The sequence below is a fragment of the Arachis duranensis genome, chromosome 8, assembly GCF_000817695.3.
Source record: "Arachis duranensis cultivar V14167 chromosome 8, aradu.V14167.gnm2.J7QH, whole genome shotgun sequence".
Taxonomy (NCBI): domain Eukaryota; kingdom Viridiplantae; phylum Streptophyta; class Magnoliopsida; order Fabales; family Fabaceae; genus Arachis; species Arachis duranensis.
In genome coordinates, this window is record NC_029779.3 from 15,337,929 (window position 1) to 15,351,544 (window position 13,616).

The 13,616-nt window shown below is 36.8% G+C and overlaps 2 protein-coding genes across 2 annotated transcripts; both read right to left on the reverse strand.

Annotated features, from left to right (window-relative positions):
- Window positions 1-2,972: 2,972 nt before the first annotated feature.
- LOC107461062 (transcription termination factor MTERF4, chloroplastic) lies at window positions 2,973-7,537 on the reverse strand. Its single transcript, XM_016079518.3, has 3 exons — window positions 7,097-7,537; window positions 5,322-5,423; window positions 2,973-4,977 (listed from the first exon to the last, which is right to left on the reverse strand). Exon 3 carries the CDS (start codon window positions 4,793-4,795, stop codon window positions 3,275-3,277), a length of 1,521 nt encoding a protein of 506 aa, XP_015935004.2. The 5' UTR covers window positions 4,796-4,977; window positions 5,322-5,423; window positions 7,097-7,537; the 3' UTR covers window positions 2,973-3,274.
- Window positions 7,538-8,359: 822 nt separating this feature from the next.
- LOC107461066 (probable beta-1,4-xylosyltransferase IRX9H) lies at window positions 8,360-12,359 on the reverse strand. The gene is made up of 4 exons (XM_016079520.3): window positions 11,145-12,359; window positions 9,736-9,985; window positions 9,386-9,589; window positions 8,360-9,127 (listed from the first exon to the last, which is right to left on the reverse strand). Exons 1-3 carry the CDS (start codon window positions 12,032-12,034, stop codon window positions 9,419-9,421), a joined length of 1,311 nt encoding a protein of 436 aa, XP_015935006.1. The 5' UTR covers window positions 12,035-12,359; the 3' UTR covers window positions 8,360-9,127; window positions 9,386-9,418.
- Between the last annotated feature and the right edge of the window lie 1,257 nt (window positions 12,360-13,616).

Sequence of the window (13,616 nt, forward strand, 5' to 3'; positions counted from 1 at the left end):
AACTCTATGTATTAGTGTGTAATTTGATACAATTTTAAATAGTAATCTCAGATTTAATAAACTAACAGGTAAACAAATAATATATTTTAAATAGTTTGTATTTTGGTAGTTGTCCCACTACTTACAGATGGACAGCTTACTATTATCGAAAGGCAAGGGGCAATTTAAGCCTATAAAAGTTCATTCTAAATTTCTAATGCCAACCAACTTGGGTAGATTTAACAAATAAGTATTGGGGGTTTTAATTATTTTGTGTATGAATCAACTCATTAATTAGTAGCAAATCTTTAAATGAAATCTGTAATGAATTAATTCTTGATTTTTCGGATTTTGAAACATTATGGAAAACGAAAAGGCTTATTCTAATGCCTAATGTCTCAACTATGCTAGTTCGTAGGTCTACTCTTTCTTGTAGAATAAATATAAATATCTCTATTAGAAAAATTACACAAAAGTGGTATTAAAGTTGATGTAAAGGGTCCAACCGTCCAAGTGATATTTATTGAAATGTATTAACAAGTTCAAAGTCTGTGTACTATACTTAGGGAGACAATAATATAAAATTATTTTATTTAACTTAACATTTATGATTAAGAGTAAAATTGAATTAAAAGTGAAGACTATTTTTTTTAGTTTAATTTTGATGTACTATCTTTATTGATTACGTAATAAGATGTACGTGTAAAACTATTTTACACTGTAATATATTAAAATTAAATTCTTCTTTTTATAATAGAAAAATATTAAAAAATAAACATAATCTATTTAATATATAAAGGTAGCTAGCCCAACAGTAAAATAACACTGTTTTCCATTGTTTATGCTTCATGCAATGCCGACGCGTGGATTATCCCGGTAAGCCATGTTGGTTTTCAACGTTTCAAGTGGAATTAGTCTTTTGGAAGAGGTTGTTGATAAGAAATTTCTCTTCAAGTTGTCTGTCACCTCCAAGAAGATGAAATTTGTGGATCCGGTTTATAATTGCTCATCCATTGTGGTATTATCTAAGGTGAATTTTGATTGTTTGCTATTGATCGTTGTGTTTTTGAATCATGTTTGAAAAATATTGAAAAGTAGCCAACAATATTTTATTGGATAATTATTCAGGATTCCGCCGCAGATAGTAACGGTGATAGTGAGGAACAGACTCCTCTTATAACTCTTGTGTTCATCCATTGCGACATCATCTAAGGTATTATAATGCTGTTATGTTGATTGATGTTTTTTTTTACCTTTGTAATTATATAAAAGAACTGAACGCCATTGTGTTCGATTCTTTTGGATCTTGGCGCCGAGAGTAATGCTGACTATGGGAAACAGACGCTTGTTAGAAGAGTAGTTCCTGCTCCATTGGAAGCATCACCCTTGCCTGAGATGTTTCCAGTCGAAGTTCAAGGTTCTAGCTAGGGGTGTACATGGCCAGGTGAAGCTGAGTTTGTCTTGATCTGGATCCGGCCCTAAACAATGATCGGGTCTATTTTTGAGTCCCTTACCCAATCTTAAACCCGGTGAAATCATACTACTTTCAGGTTTCACTAAAATCGGGTCTAAATCGGTGAATTTCGGGTCTTGATAAATTTTATGTCAAAAAAATTATGCACTTATTTATAAAGAAGAAAAAATCCTACTTGTTATCGAGAAGTTGATATCTATATTTGAATTTGAATTTGTCTATAAATTTTAATTATGTTTTTTTTATCTATTTTCTAATTCAACTAAGTATGATTAAAAATAAACAATAAGTTTATAATTAATATAATATAATATTAAAATTATTTAAAATATATATACATTTTTTAGTCTTCGTAGGGTGCACATGGGGCTAGTTGAAACCGGATCCGCCTTGACCTAGATCTGGTTCTAGATCCCATGAAATTACACTAAATTATCTCCTAAAATATTTGGGTTCGGACCAGACCTTCGAACCGAACCAGGCCAAATATACCCCTACTTCTAGCAACAAAACGTTTAGGCATGGGTCAGGCAAAAGAAAGATTGAGTAATTAATATAGTAATCTGCTATGTTCAACTAAGTTGTCTCAATGGCAGAATGGCTTCATTTTCAATGCTAGAGTAGTTTAGGAGTATTTTCTTTTGTGTTTCGCTGAACACTGAACAATGGGATGTGTATGATCAAATACATACAGCTGCTAATTCTGATTGTGGTCATATACGGTTATGGAAGAACTGAAAAGATCTTTGTTTGGAAAACTCTATCAGCTGCTCTTAGATCAAAAGGAGAAATTGTATTACTCGTTGCCTCTAGCGGTATTGCATCACTCTTAATACTCGGAGGAAGAACAGCTCATTCTAAGTTTGCAATTCCTCTTACTCCTGATAAATATTCTACTTGCAACATAAAACAAGGTAGTCCACTCGCCGGATTGATTTTAAGTTTGAGGTTGCCCTTCGGAGGAAAAACTGTAGTTTTTGGTGGAGATTTCAGACAAAAATTTCCAGTTATTACAAAAGGATCCAGGCAAGATATTGTTAATGCATCCATTAATTAATTCATCTCATTTGTGGCATGAGTGTAAAATATTGAGACTTACATAGAACATGCGACTACAGTGTACAGATCAAGATGAAAACGTTGAAGAATTGAAAGATTTTGCAAAATGGATCCTTCATTTGGGTGATGGCAACTAGGAGATTCTGAGCATGGATGTTGCTTGATTACAATACCACCTGAACTTTTTAATCACCAACTTCAATTATCCAATTCAGGCAATATGTGAAGCTATCTATGGTGACTATTTAAGAGATTTAACTAACCTGAATCATCTACAAGGTCGGGCTATTTTGGTTGAAGAGGTGAACACTTACATGCCTCGTTAAATCACAATGACATGAAAACATATCTGAGTTCTAACTCAGCTTGCTTTAAAGACGGCGTTAATTCAATATTTAAAAGTATGCACACTCCTGAATTCTTAGCCAAGTCACTTGGACTGCCCAACCATGAATTACAATTTAAAGAAGGATGTTCTGTTATGCTTATTTGAAATATTGATCATTCAACAGGTCTTTGCAATGGAATTCTATTAGTTATCACACAGCTTGGAAATAAAGTGATTGAGTGAAAAAGTTTCATTCTTAAGATGACACTAACTCCATCTGACACCAGACTATTTTTTAAATTTCAACAGAAACAATTTTCTTTTATATTGTCTTATGCCAGAACAATTAATAAACTACGCATTTTCAAACTACGCTTTAAGGATAATTTACCTAAATAAAATGGATTGTTAGACAAAAAGAAGGAAAAATTGTTCTATAAAGAAACAGTTCTTCGGTATAGTACTTCATCATCACTCTCCTCTTCCTCATCTGAAAGAATTGCATTACCTGGCAGGTTCAATTTCCCACCCATTAAAAATGTCGGACCTGTACTTTCAGTCTCAATATAATTACCCTGCAACCTCTCTTCAAATCTCTGGTCACTACAATTCAGCATCCAATTCAATGAACACCTTATCCCCTTGCTCTTTAGCCTTTGGTATCTTGGTTTGACCCTAGACTCCAGACTGTAAGTAAAGTATTCAGGGAACTCTACAAGCTCTTTCAGTGGTCTTCCCATCTCACTCTTAAAGAAGTAAAAACTGATCTTCATGAGCTCCACTCTCAGTGCTACTAACTGCGGACACTTGACCACCATGCTAGCCACATCATGCAGTGCTATAGCCCTTCCGAGGAGGAACTCGACCGGCTTCATGATCACGTTTTGGTGAAGGCTAACCACCTGCGGCATCTTCTCCACGACTCGCGCAAAACCTTCAGGATCAATCTTAAGCTTTAAACTGAAGAAGTACTGCTGCGAAGACAACTTGGCTTTGAGGGGCAATCCAAGAATCTGAGGATACTGTGCAATAACCGAAGGCAAACACTCCCTCCCTATCCCAAAGCTAATCAAACAATCCACATTTGGCTTGATAGTCTCTTCAAGATCATATCCAAGCAAATAGCTCCTCTTCTCCAACATCTTAGCCAAAATCTTCTTTGGCAGTCCCAAAGAGACTAAGTAATCAATAAAAGGCTTGATCACAGTCCCAACTCTCATCCCCAAAAAATAAGGATACTGAGTCACCATGGGACCAATATCCCTAGGATTAACCCCAATACTAACAAGATAAGCCACTGATGTACTCATAGTACCCTCAAGCTTGAACCCTAGAAGTTCAGGGTACTTCTGCAACACATACCCAATATCCTCCCTCTCCACATCAAGTCCCCTAAGGAACTTCACAACAGGGACAAGCTCAACAATCACACTAGCATGCAATACCTGCGGGTAGCTCTTAATGAATCCCCCAAGTTTGGATCTTGAAATCCCAATTTTTTCCAAGTACCCCAAAACAGGAATTATGTTCTTCCTCACACTGCATCCCAACATCAAAGGGTAATCGTTGATGTCATCAATTGTTAGCCCTAGTTTCTGGAGGAACTCCACGCGCTCCCTCATGACTTCAACTGTCGAAGGTAGCTCAAGGTCCTGCAACTCGTTAGGGACAATTCCCAAACCCCTGAGGAAGTCGAATACGATGACCCGCGATACCAGCTTCTCCTTGCGACCTTGAATCACACCCCACGTCACCGATGGCATCTCGTATTCGGGAAATTTCGATGCTTGCGTCGAATTCCATGCGCACAAAAGAAAAACCCTAAAGGGGTTTAGGGTTTTGTGGATTTCAGAATAAGGGTGCGAAGGAACTCGTGATAACTTCGAAACTGCATTGAATTGGTGAGAAGCGAATTGGGTTGAGAATAAATTGAGGATTTTTCTTCTTGTGAGCATTGAAATTGCAGAGTGTGCGCTTGAAGTTGCAGAGTGTGCAAAGGCTTCCAACTTCGAACAGAGACGAAGAGGAAACTGAATGGAGATTCGGTTGGTGAAGGAGGAGCAAGCGGGCCTATTTTGAGGTTTACCTACTGCAACCTTTGTCAACCCAGGAAGATCTATAAGGGTTAAGTTTACAACTGCAGGCAAAGCCACAGAAAGTTAACCATAGAAACAAACTGCCAAGAGAAATTTAGCAGAGGTACATACGAATAATGTATTGAGACTACTCTAGATATATGAGCTTTGCAGGCAACTTAAAAGAAATAAAGCAGAAGCAAAAGAATAAAGGACTGTTCCGCTACTCTAGAAAAGATAACCTTGCATTATTTGAACCCTAAATCACCATTCATCCCCACAATCAAATGTTCAATGACAAGGTATGAAATGGTAAGGGAAGAAAGAAAGGTACATACAGAACAATTTGACAAATTATAAGGCCTATATAAAATTACATCCATCAATTGATAAGCAAACAACTTACCATGTGGCGAATAAATGCCGAGTTGAATTGGAATGTTAGAAATTTGTTTCGTTTTCCCGGTTATGCGATCTGTTTCATCTGAAATTTCCTTCCTCACAGCAGCTGCAAGGTCATAAAGTAACGCAAGACATTAAAGTAGTTGTGAAGTTACAACATTGTCACGCCAGTTAACCACACTGAAAAATAATGGACACAGACAAACACCATAATTCTACATGCTACAGGAGACCCATAAGAGTCCAAATTTCAACAACAAACATAGCTTCGCTCCCAAGACATATAGTGCATGATGCCAAAATGACTGACACCGAAAGTTCTGCTACAAGTGTTTAAATCAAGGTTCTAAAAACCGGACCGGTCATCAAACCGTTTTAATCACTGATTCACTGGTTTACTGGTCCAACCAGTCCAACCAGTGGTTCAACCGGAAAAACCGTTTTAGAACAGCAACGCGTGATGGAGAGGGAAGATTGTTGGCTATTTGTCCATAGTTGATTCCAAAATCAGAACCACTTGTCTGTATAAAACTATAAATGTCTCTTGAGAAAAACACAGTTTTGAAATATCAGAAAAATAAAATGCTTAAATTCCTATGCTGAATAAGAAGAATAAGTACACAACCAAATTGATAGAATCATATAACTAAAATAAATAATATATAAATTAATTAATGGTTTTTTATTCCTCTGAGGATGCAATGTAGTTTCTCTTTCATTCCATGAAGCTAAGAAGGAATAACATTCTGATCACTAAACAACTAGACTAGAATGTTCCATTAGCAAGAAAACATAGACAGAAACAGAATAAGATTACCCCAGATAACAAAATCAGTTTTTTTCATCAACTTTGTGTGGAATCAAAAGAGAATCATGCAGAAGTATACAAGTTACACACCAGAAATAGTGAGAAGCAGCATAAGCAGTTTGAAGTAGGAGGAATTGAATGAATTTGCATGGCCTTGACATGACTTTGACTAATAACACATAAAAATATGCATTGAAAAAGTACAAAATTTCAATAAACATTACTAAACAGAGGCAAGAAAGAACAATCATCATTCAGCAACAAACATTACAAACAGCAACAAGTAATCACACTATTACTAAATTAAAAAAGAATCAAAACCAGATAACCCCAATCATAAACACCATTACCAAATTAAATAAAAAATAACCAAAAATCACCTTGCAAATCAAAAACTCAATCTCTTGAACTCAATAATTACATCAGTTATCCAACTAAATAATTGCATCACAGTTATTATAAACTGATTTCAAAGCCTAGAATCAGAGTGAAATTAAAAACATGAAGCATATAATAAATCAAAAGATCACCAATTGCAAATTTTTTAATAAGAACAGAAGTTAAGAACAATGAAAAATGAAAAAAGATTCAACAGTTTTCAACCCAATTTTAATAAAGCTCATCACAATGATTAACAACAACAAAAAGGACCGAAGGAACAGTGAATCAGTAACACGCAGTGCAAATTTAAAATTAAAAGTTATCAATTTAAAATTTATCATCAAATACAATCAGTGAGCAAAACCAATCAACCAAGCACTGACTGAGTATTCTATTCTGATTCTGTGCTGGGAAGCAACAAATTCAAGTTACAGCAACAAATTTAACAAATCCAAGTAAAGTCCCGACTTACAGCAACATTTAGATTAGCAACAAGGCAAATTTGATTAGCAATTCAGCAACATGCAAAAATACAGGGAGAAGGGAAATCTGAAAAGAGAGAACAGGGAAGCGATGGTGCAGGGACTCACCAACGGTCGACGGCGAGTCGGCGACCACCCCACGGAAGGCGACGAAGCAAGAGACAACCCCACGAGTTGCTTCTACCGCCGGCGACGAGACAGACGAACCACGAGATGCCAGTGACTGAGACGAGACTCGAGTGAGACTGGGAGGCAGAATCGAGCAGAGACAACCACGGACGACGAGCAGCAACCAACACGCACAGCTCGAGCACTCACTGGCGGAGGGAGGCGCGAGCAGCCGAGCACAGAGGAGAACGGCGAGATGCGAACACCCGACGTGGAGGATCCGGCGAGAGGCCCAAGAGCACGAAGACGGAAGTTCTTGAGTGCGATGGACGGCGGCAGCAGTCTCTCATCCAACAGACGGCGGCAGCTATTGGTGGAGGCTAGGGTTTGCTGAAGTAAGGAGTTGGAGAAGGGGGGAATGGGGGATAACGCGTGCAACTTTTTCCCTTTCAAGGAAGTAAACGAGGTCGTGTTCTGTAAACCGGCCCGGGTTCCGGTCCGATCCGATCCGACCTGCCAATAACCGGCCGGTTCAACAGTTTATGAGTGGTTTTTTATTTTACGGTTTTGCACATTAGATTGGATCGTTTTCTTTGTCGGTTTTTGATTGAATCGGTTCGACCAGCTAATCCGGTTCTCGTTTTCTTCACCCAATTTTATTCTTCACAAATTAAAAAAAAAAAATCCCTTTACTAGCCTCCTCAAAATAAAGTCTACCAAATCACTTATTTTTTGATGGAAACCAACCTGCTTCGTTTGTTTTGACTTCACCCACAAGGTGTCAAAATTATATATTTGGCAATGGCGGTTCTCAGATCACAGGTTCCACTCAACTGAAAAATTAAAGAGTAAAGTATGTTTTTTATTTGTACCATTTGTGACCTAACATTTAATTGTATTCAACTTTATCTTTAATATTTTCGGTTTATATCAAAATTATCCTTGAATATTAATTTCATCTGAAATGTTGAGGACAAAATTGAAAATATTTAGAAATAATTTTAAAATAAATAAAAAATATTAACGATAAAATTGAATAAATCGAAAATATTAGAAACAAAATTAAATAAAATTAAACATTTAGAATTTTTAAAAAAAATTATAAACCTTAAGAACAAAAAATATACTTTATAAAAAATTAAAAGATAAGATAAATGGTGATCGAATTGGTCCAATTTCTCTAGAGGTTGAGCACTGCACATTTTTATCATTACAACTACCACTATGCCCATGTCGGCTTCAAATTTGGTCCCAGATAAACATCAAATTTAAAATACTAAAAGTATATATATCTTACAAAATTCATTGATCCAAGACTGGACAACAGGTCATTTACAGTTGTCAGAATTGACGACCAAGTAACCATGTTATACTAAATACCACAGAAATTTGAACAGCAATTACATACTTTGCCGTAGTACCCTAATTGTTGTCCTTGTAACAAGTAAATAATTGTCTACCATCGGAGTCCGTTCAATGTAGAAATATTCGCCTTCAAAGTTCAAACTGCTTTACATATTATCGTGCACGTCATTTAATATGTAAAATTCATCCAAACTACTCAAGTATTGCAAGAATACCATCAATTGAAAGAATGAAAAGGAATAGAGTACAAAGTTGAGAAGTTACCCCTCTGCAGATTTTGATAAGGCCTAAATCAGAAACAGTTTTGGTCCACATCAAATTAGCCCCCAAGAAAAATCTATGATCTATATATACCTAATACATAGCTGTGTATAACCTTGAACATCATGTAATTTGAATAAAATCCTTGTCCTGTTTTCCCCACTTTCCTTCTTCCTCCTCTCTTCTGTTTTTTTTTCTTCGCAGACGATCTTTGTCTCCTTCAAACAAACAAGGCAACATATTCTACAAAAATTTTGCCTCTGCATAGAATTTTGTGCAAGGGAACTCATGAAAAGACTAGTAACCAGTTCCTGTCTTGGCGTGCAACATAATGCATCAGTGCCAAAGATGGCTAACTGATGCACCCATCCATTCAGTGACGAACCAATACCAAATATGGGCAAACTGTCATGAACAAAAGCCAGTTAATTTGCTTACAATGAGGTTAAAGCTATAAAGCTATATGAATTTCAACTTGTTACAAGGCGCAGAGCAAGCATGACATCCTCCGAAAAGTTTAACTTTCTTTGTCAAATTATTAACATTGTTTTTCTATGGTATCACTTCATAAGATGACATTTTAGATGTGACACGTTCTGTTTTTCCTTAAGTATTTACAAATAATATTCTATATACTGCATTACAAGGACAATCAGGTCATACCTATCACACATTCACAATAGATTCGGAGAAGGATTAGTTGACAGGGACCACAGCATCTAGGTTTTTCTGAAGCAGCCAACCCTTTGGATAAACTACGTTATGAGAATCCAAATGGAGATGCCAATTCAATACTTTGGAACAACCAACAGGAGAACCTTCCATTTGATTCTCATCTTCCACCAATTGCTCTATAAAGGTCGTCTCCTGTAAAGACCAAAGGCAAATTCGGCTAGTAATTATAACAAGTACAGGTGATATTTATTAGTTAGCAGAAAAACAAGATGAAGCAGTAAGGACATCAGAAGATATTAATGGGGCAGGACAGCAAAGAGAAACAGTCGGAGCCATACTTGAAAACCCTCTTTCACCGTATCCAATTGTCGAATAGGATTTGTAGTAGGGCGTCGCCATCGCTTTGGATCCCACAGGATTGTGCTATTAAAAGCAAATCCAGACATATCAACATGAAACCTACGAAGTCTTTTACTTTTCTCGTTTGTATGCCATCCAATCACTTGGCTTGCATTGCATACAGGGCCCTCCAAAATAGCCTTGTTCTTGCTGGGTGCTAGCATAGCAACAGGCCAAGTGCCAAAGCGACTACAAAACCATTAGAAATATCTGAGGACAACATCCAAAGGCATAAAAAGTAGGGGAGCCGATCTAAAAAAAACTTCATGACTATATGTTTCACACATAATTATTTATATGTATATCCCAAAATGCTGAAAATCATTAAAGCTCAAGTTCATGTCATCATGAAAAGGTGTTAACCAAGACAAATTTCATCAGCTCTAATTTTTAATGAAAGTCTGTCAGCAACTAGCCAGTGATATCATTGTTTGCGTCTTTCACCAAGACATCTGTTGAACACTCTCAGTAACAGGATATTCATATTCCACCATTAATTGCCTTCTCTAAGGTTTTAAGTTTGGTTCTCTGATGAATAGTGTGGGTTGCTTGCCACCAAACCTAACATGTTTGGTATAGTTAGTTTGTTAGGATTGAACCAATAGTGTCACTCACTGCGAAATGTAATTTTCAAGTAGGATTGGCTCAATCGGAAGTACCAAATTATGTCAACAAAAGGAACATAAAACAAAATTAGGATAGGAATCATCTCAATCATATGGTAACTGCACAAGTAGACGAACAGAGTTCTTGAATAGATGCCTCAAAATGCTAGATCCACAAATATACTGCTCGTTGATTCCAGAAACCACAAAACAGATAGTGGTTTAAGATGGTTTTAAAAACTGCAACATAAATGATCCGATTGCAAGAATAGAAGGTAGCAACTTCAAAAGTATACTAAAAGATAATAAATAAAACCTAATGATCACAGATGGCATTTAATGAATTGTCCCACAAAATATTGCATTTATTAAGTTCACGGATATTCAAACCAATTTTTCTTGATACTTGTTTCCCTACCCGTGTTTCTATGGAAACCATTGATACTATATAGTAATCCTAAAAAAGCTGGCAAGTATATGGAAGATCAAAACATGCAATCAACTTATGCTAAAGAGCAATAGTAAGTAAGGAATCAAGGATCAAAAAGCCAATGGAATGAAGTTACACAAACCATGATAACTGAAGAAAGAAGATTAACAAAATTTAACAAACAAAGGACTGAACCTTCGTCATATAATTGCAACAGCCACGGATCACAAACACATCAATATAATAAAAATTAAAATCACATAGAAATCAAAATAAACAGGTGCAGAAGACATTAGGTTAGATTCTTTTATACCTGATGTCTCTCAAGGTATCGAACAACTCAAGCGAATACACATTATCATCATCCGCAAAGTAAACGATTCCATCAAGCTTATGGCGCTCAATGTGCTCCAACGCCGTGTTCCTCTGATGAACTCCTCTGTCCTTCACATCAGTCGAGTTCTTAGCGCAAACCAAGTGCCTATACATCACTCCCGTTTTCCTCAGCAACTCCGCCGTCTCCATTGACGCCGCATTCATCTCCACCACAACCCACAGCACTGGCGGAGGCACCAGCCGCAGTAACTGCCCCAGCCTATTCAAGAAATACGCCTGTAAAGCACGGTTATAGGTCGGTGTTACCACAATCAGCTGCTTCCGCGGCACGAAATCGAAGCGCTCCGCTATCGAGTGATGGTTCGCTACGCTCAGGCTCACCGGATCGATGATGAAACCGCTCTCTCTGCCGCTATCGCTGCCGCCACCGACCGCGGCTTCAACTACTTCGGTTCCTTCTTTTCCGCCGACGCGGTTCTTGAGAACGTGATTCTCCTGAAGCAACTGCGCGTTGGCGTGAGGTGGCTTGATCTCGAACGACATGTCGCTAGGGCGAACGTCGTCGACGACGACGTGGTGGCCGAATGGAAACATTCCGAGCATGAAACCGACGAAGAAGCATAGCAGGCAACGGTACAGAGCCTTCCTCCACTGTCCTTTCCGGCCGTACCTCCGGACAAAGAATCCGGCGAGAAACTTCCGGAGCGCCGCCGCACTAGTCGCCAGCGCCGGAAACGGAGATGTGTACTTGGCGTTTGTGGAAGAGAACTTGTGAGACGTAGATGAAACAGATAAGACACCGCCGGCGCCGTTCGGGTACTGCCGATCATGATACGCCGGCGACAGAGTTCGCCGGAATTGAGCCATTAATTTACCTGACGCCTTAGGAAAAAAAATTAATAGCACCTAGTTAACTGAAAAATTCACTACATGAGCTGAATCTGATTAGATTGTAGATTATTAGAAATGAGTATTAGCAATCAGTTGGATCAAAGAAGAACAAAAACCCTAGAAAACAGGAGCTTGTAAAAACTTAAAAAGTAAGAACCGAAATTCAGAGAGGGAGAGAAGAATTGTATTAAATGGTTTTAGAGAGAGAAAGTGAAAAGTTTAAGAGAGAGAGAGAGAGAGGGGTGGGCGGAGGTGAGTTGTTTCCTTCCAACTTCCAAATTGGGTTGGTCCATTTTCAGATCAAAGTCATCAAACATAAACAACGCCTCTAAACACGACACTGTGTCTCGGGTCGGGTTTTGGATTCGATTCGGTTTGGTGAAGATCCGTTTACCACTAAAGCTAGTAAGAAACACATGGGCAGCTCAGAAAAAGGGTTTCTTTTATACCATTAAAAAAGAAAACTAAAATTAAAATTTAATGCGTGTTTGGTTTGTATTTTAATATTTCTATTTTAAAATTTAGTAAAAAAATAAAAATAAGAGATAAAATTAAAAAATACAATTTTTTTGTTTTTAATATTTTTACAAAAATTTAAAATAAAAACATTAAAAATAAAAAATAAAAATACAAAACAAATCTTAAAAATTTTAGATTCGGATTATATAATTATGAAATAAAATTAGTTAAAAATATCTTTTAAGGGCATTAATGTTAAAGTAGAAACCTTTTATTTTTCCAACATATTTAAAAATTTGTGTTTTTACTTATCTATTAACATATTATGAATTGATGGTGTATTAGTGTCTCATATTTTAATTTTCTATTTATGCATAATTTTGTTTCCCTGAAAATTAAGTCACATGGAGGCGCTACTAATAAACAAAGCAAGGAAGAAGCAACAATAATAATAATTTCCATAAAAGCTTAAATTGTTTATCAAAAATCGAATTCTTGACCTTTTGGATTTAGAGTTTTAATACCATGTCATGATACTACTCATCTCAAAAATTTTAGTCGATGAAAAAAAGGTAACACTAATAGTTGTATCTTTAATACTCCTTAAATCTTCATTATACAATATTCTATTAGCTCCTCGTACTTTTCCATAATAATAATAATAATAAGGGAAAATTCCACTCCCATCCCCTGCAAGATGTTAAAATGACACTCCCCTCCCCTCTATTTTATAAATATACATTCCCCTCCCTTCTAACTTTTAAAAAATCTCCTCTTTAATCTATTTTAAACTTTTTGTGTTAACTAATGTTAACTTTATCCATTTTTTAAGAAAAAATAAATTATTTTTTAAAAAAATACCCATTAACAAAAATTTTATTTTTTATCATTAAGTTACGGTGGGTAACCGGAGATTAATAGAATGGATGGCGTTGGCTGGTCCAAATGTATGAAGGAGGATGAGTCCGAACGGATTTGCAACTCGGGAGGCTCCGTCCGACTTGTTTGTGCGAGGAGAGGGGGTGGTACCTGCAAAGACACTCTGATGCCTAAGTTAGCAAGAGTGTGAGCAGGTCTAGAGAGTATTGGACTTAGAGAT

Excerpts from the sequence above, each read along its gene's own strand:
- LOC107461062 (XM_016079518.3), bottom strand. The coding sequence starts at position 4,795 with ATGCTCACAAGAAGAAAAATCCTCAATTTATTCTCAACCCAATTCGCT.
- LOC107461066 (XM_016079520.3), bottom strand. The coding sequence starts at position 12,034 with ATGGCTCAATTCCGGCGAACTCTGTCGCCGGCGTATCATGATCGGCAG. Across the intron at positions 9,986-11,144 it reads GATACCTTGAGAGACATCAG|TCGCTTTGGCACTTGGCCTG; the intron begins GTATAAAAGAAT and ends ATGGTTTTGTAG. Across the intron at positions 9,590-9,735 it reads CGGTGAAAGAGGGTTTTCAA|GAGACGACCTTTATAGAGCA; the intron begins GTATGGCTCCGA and ends TGGTCTTTACAG.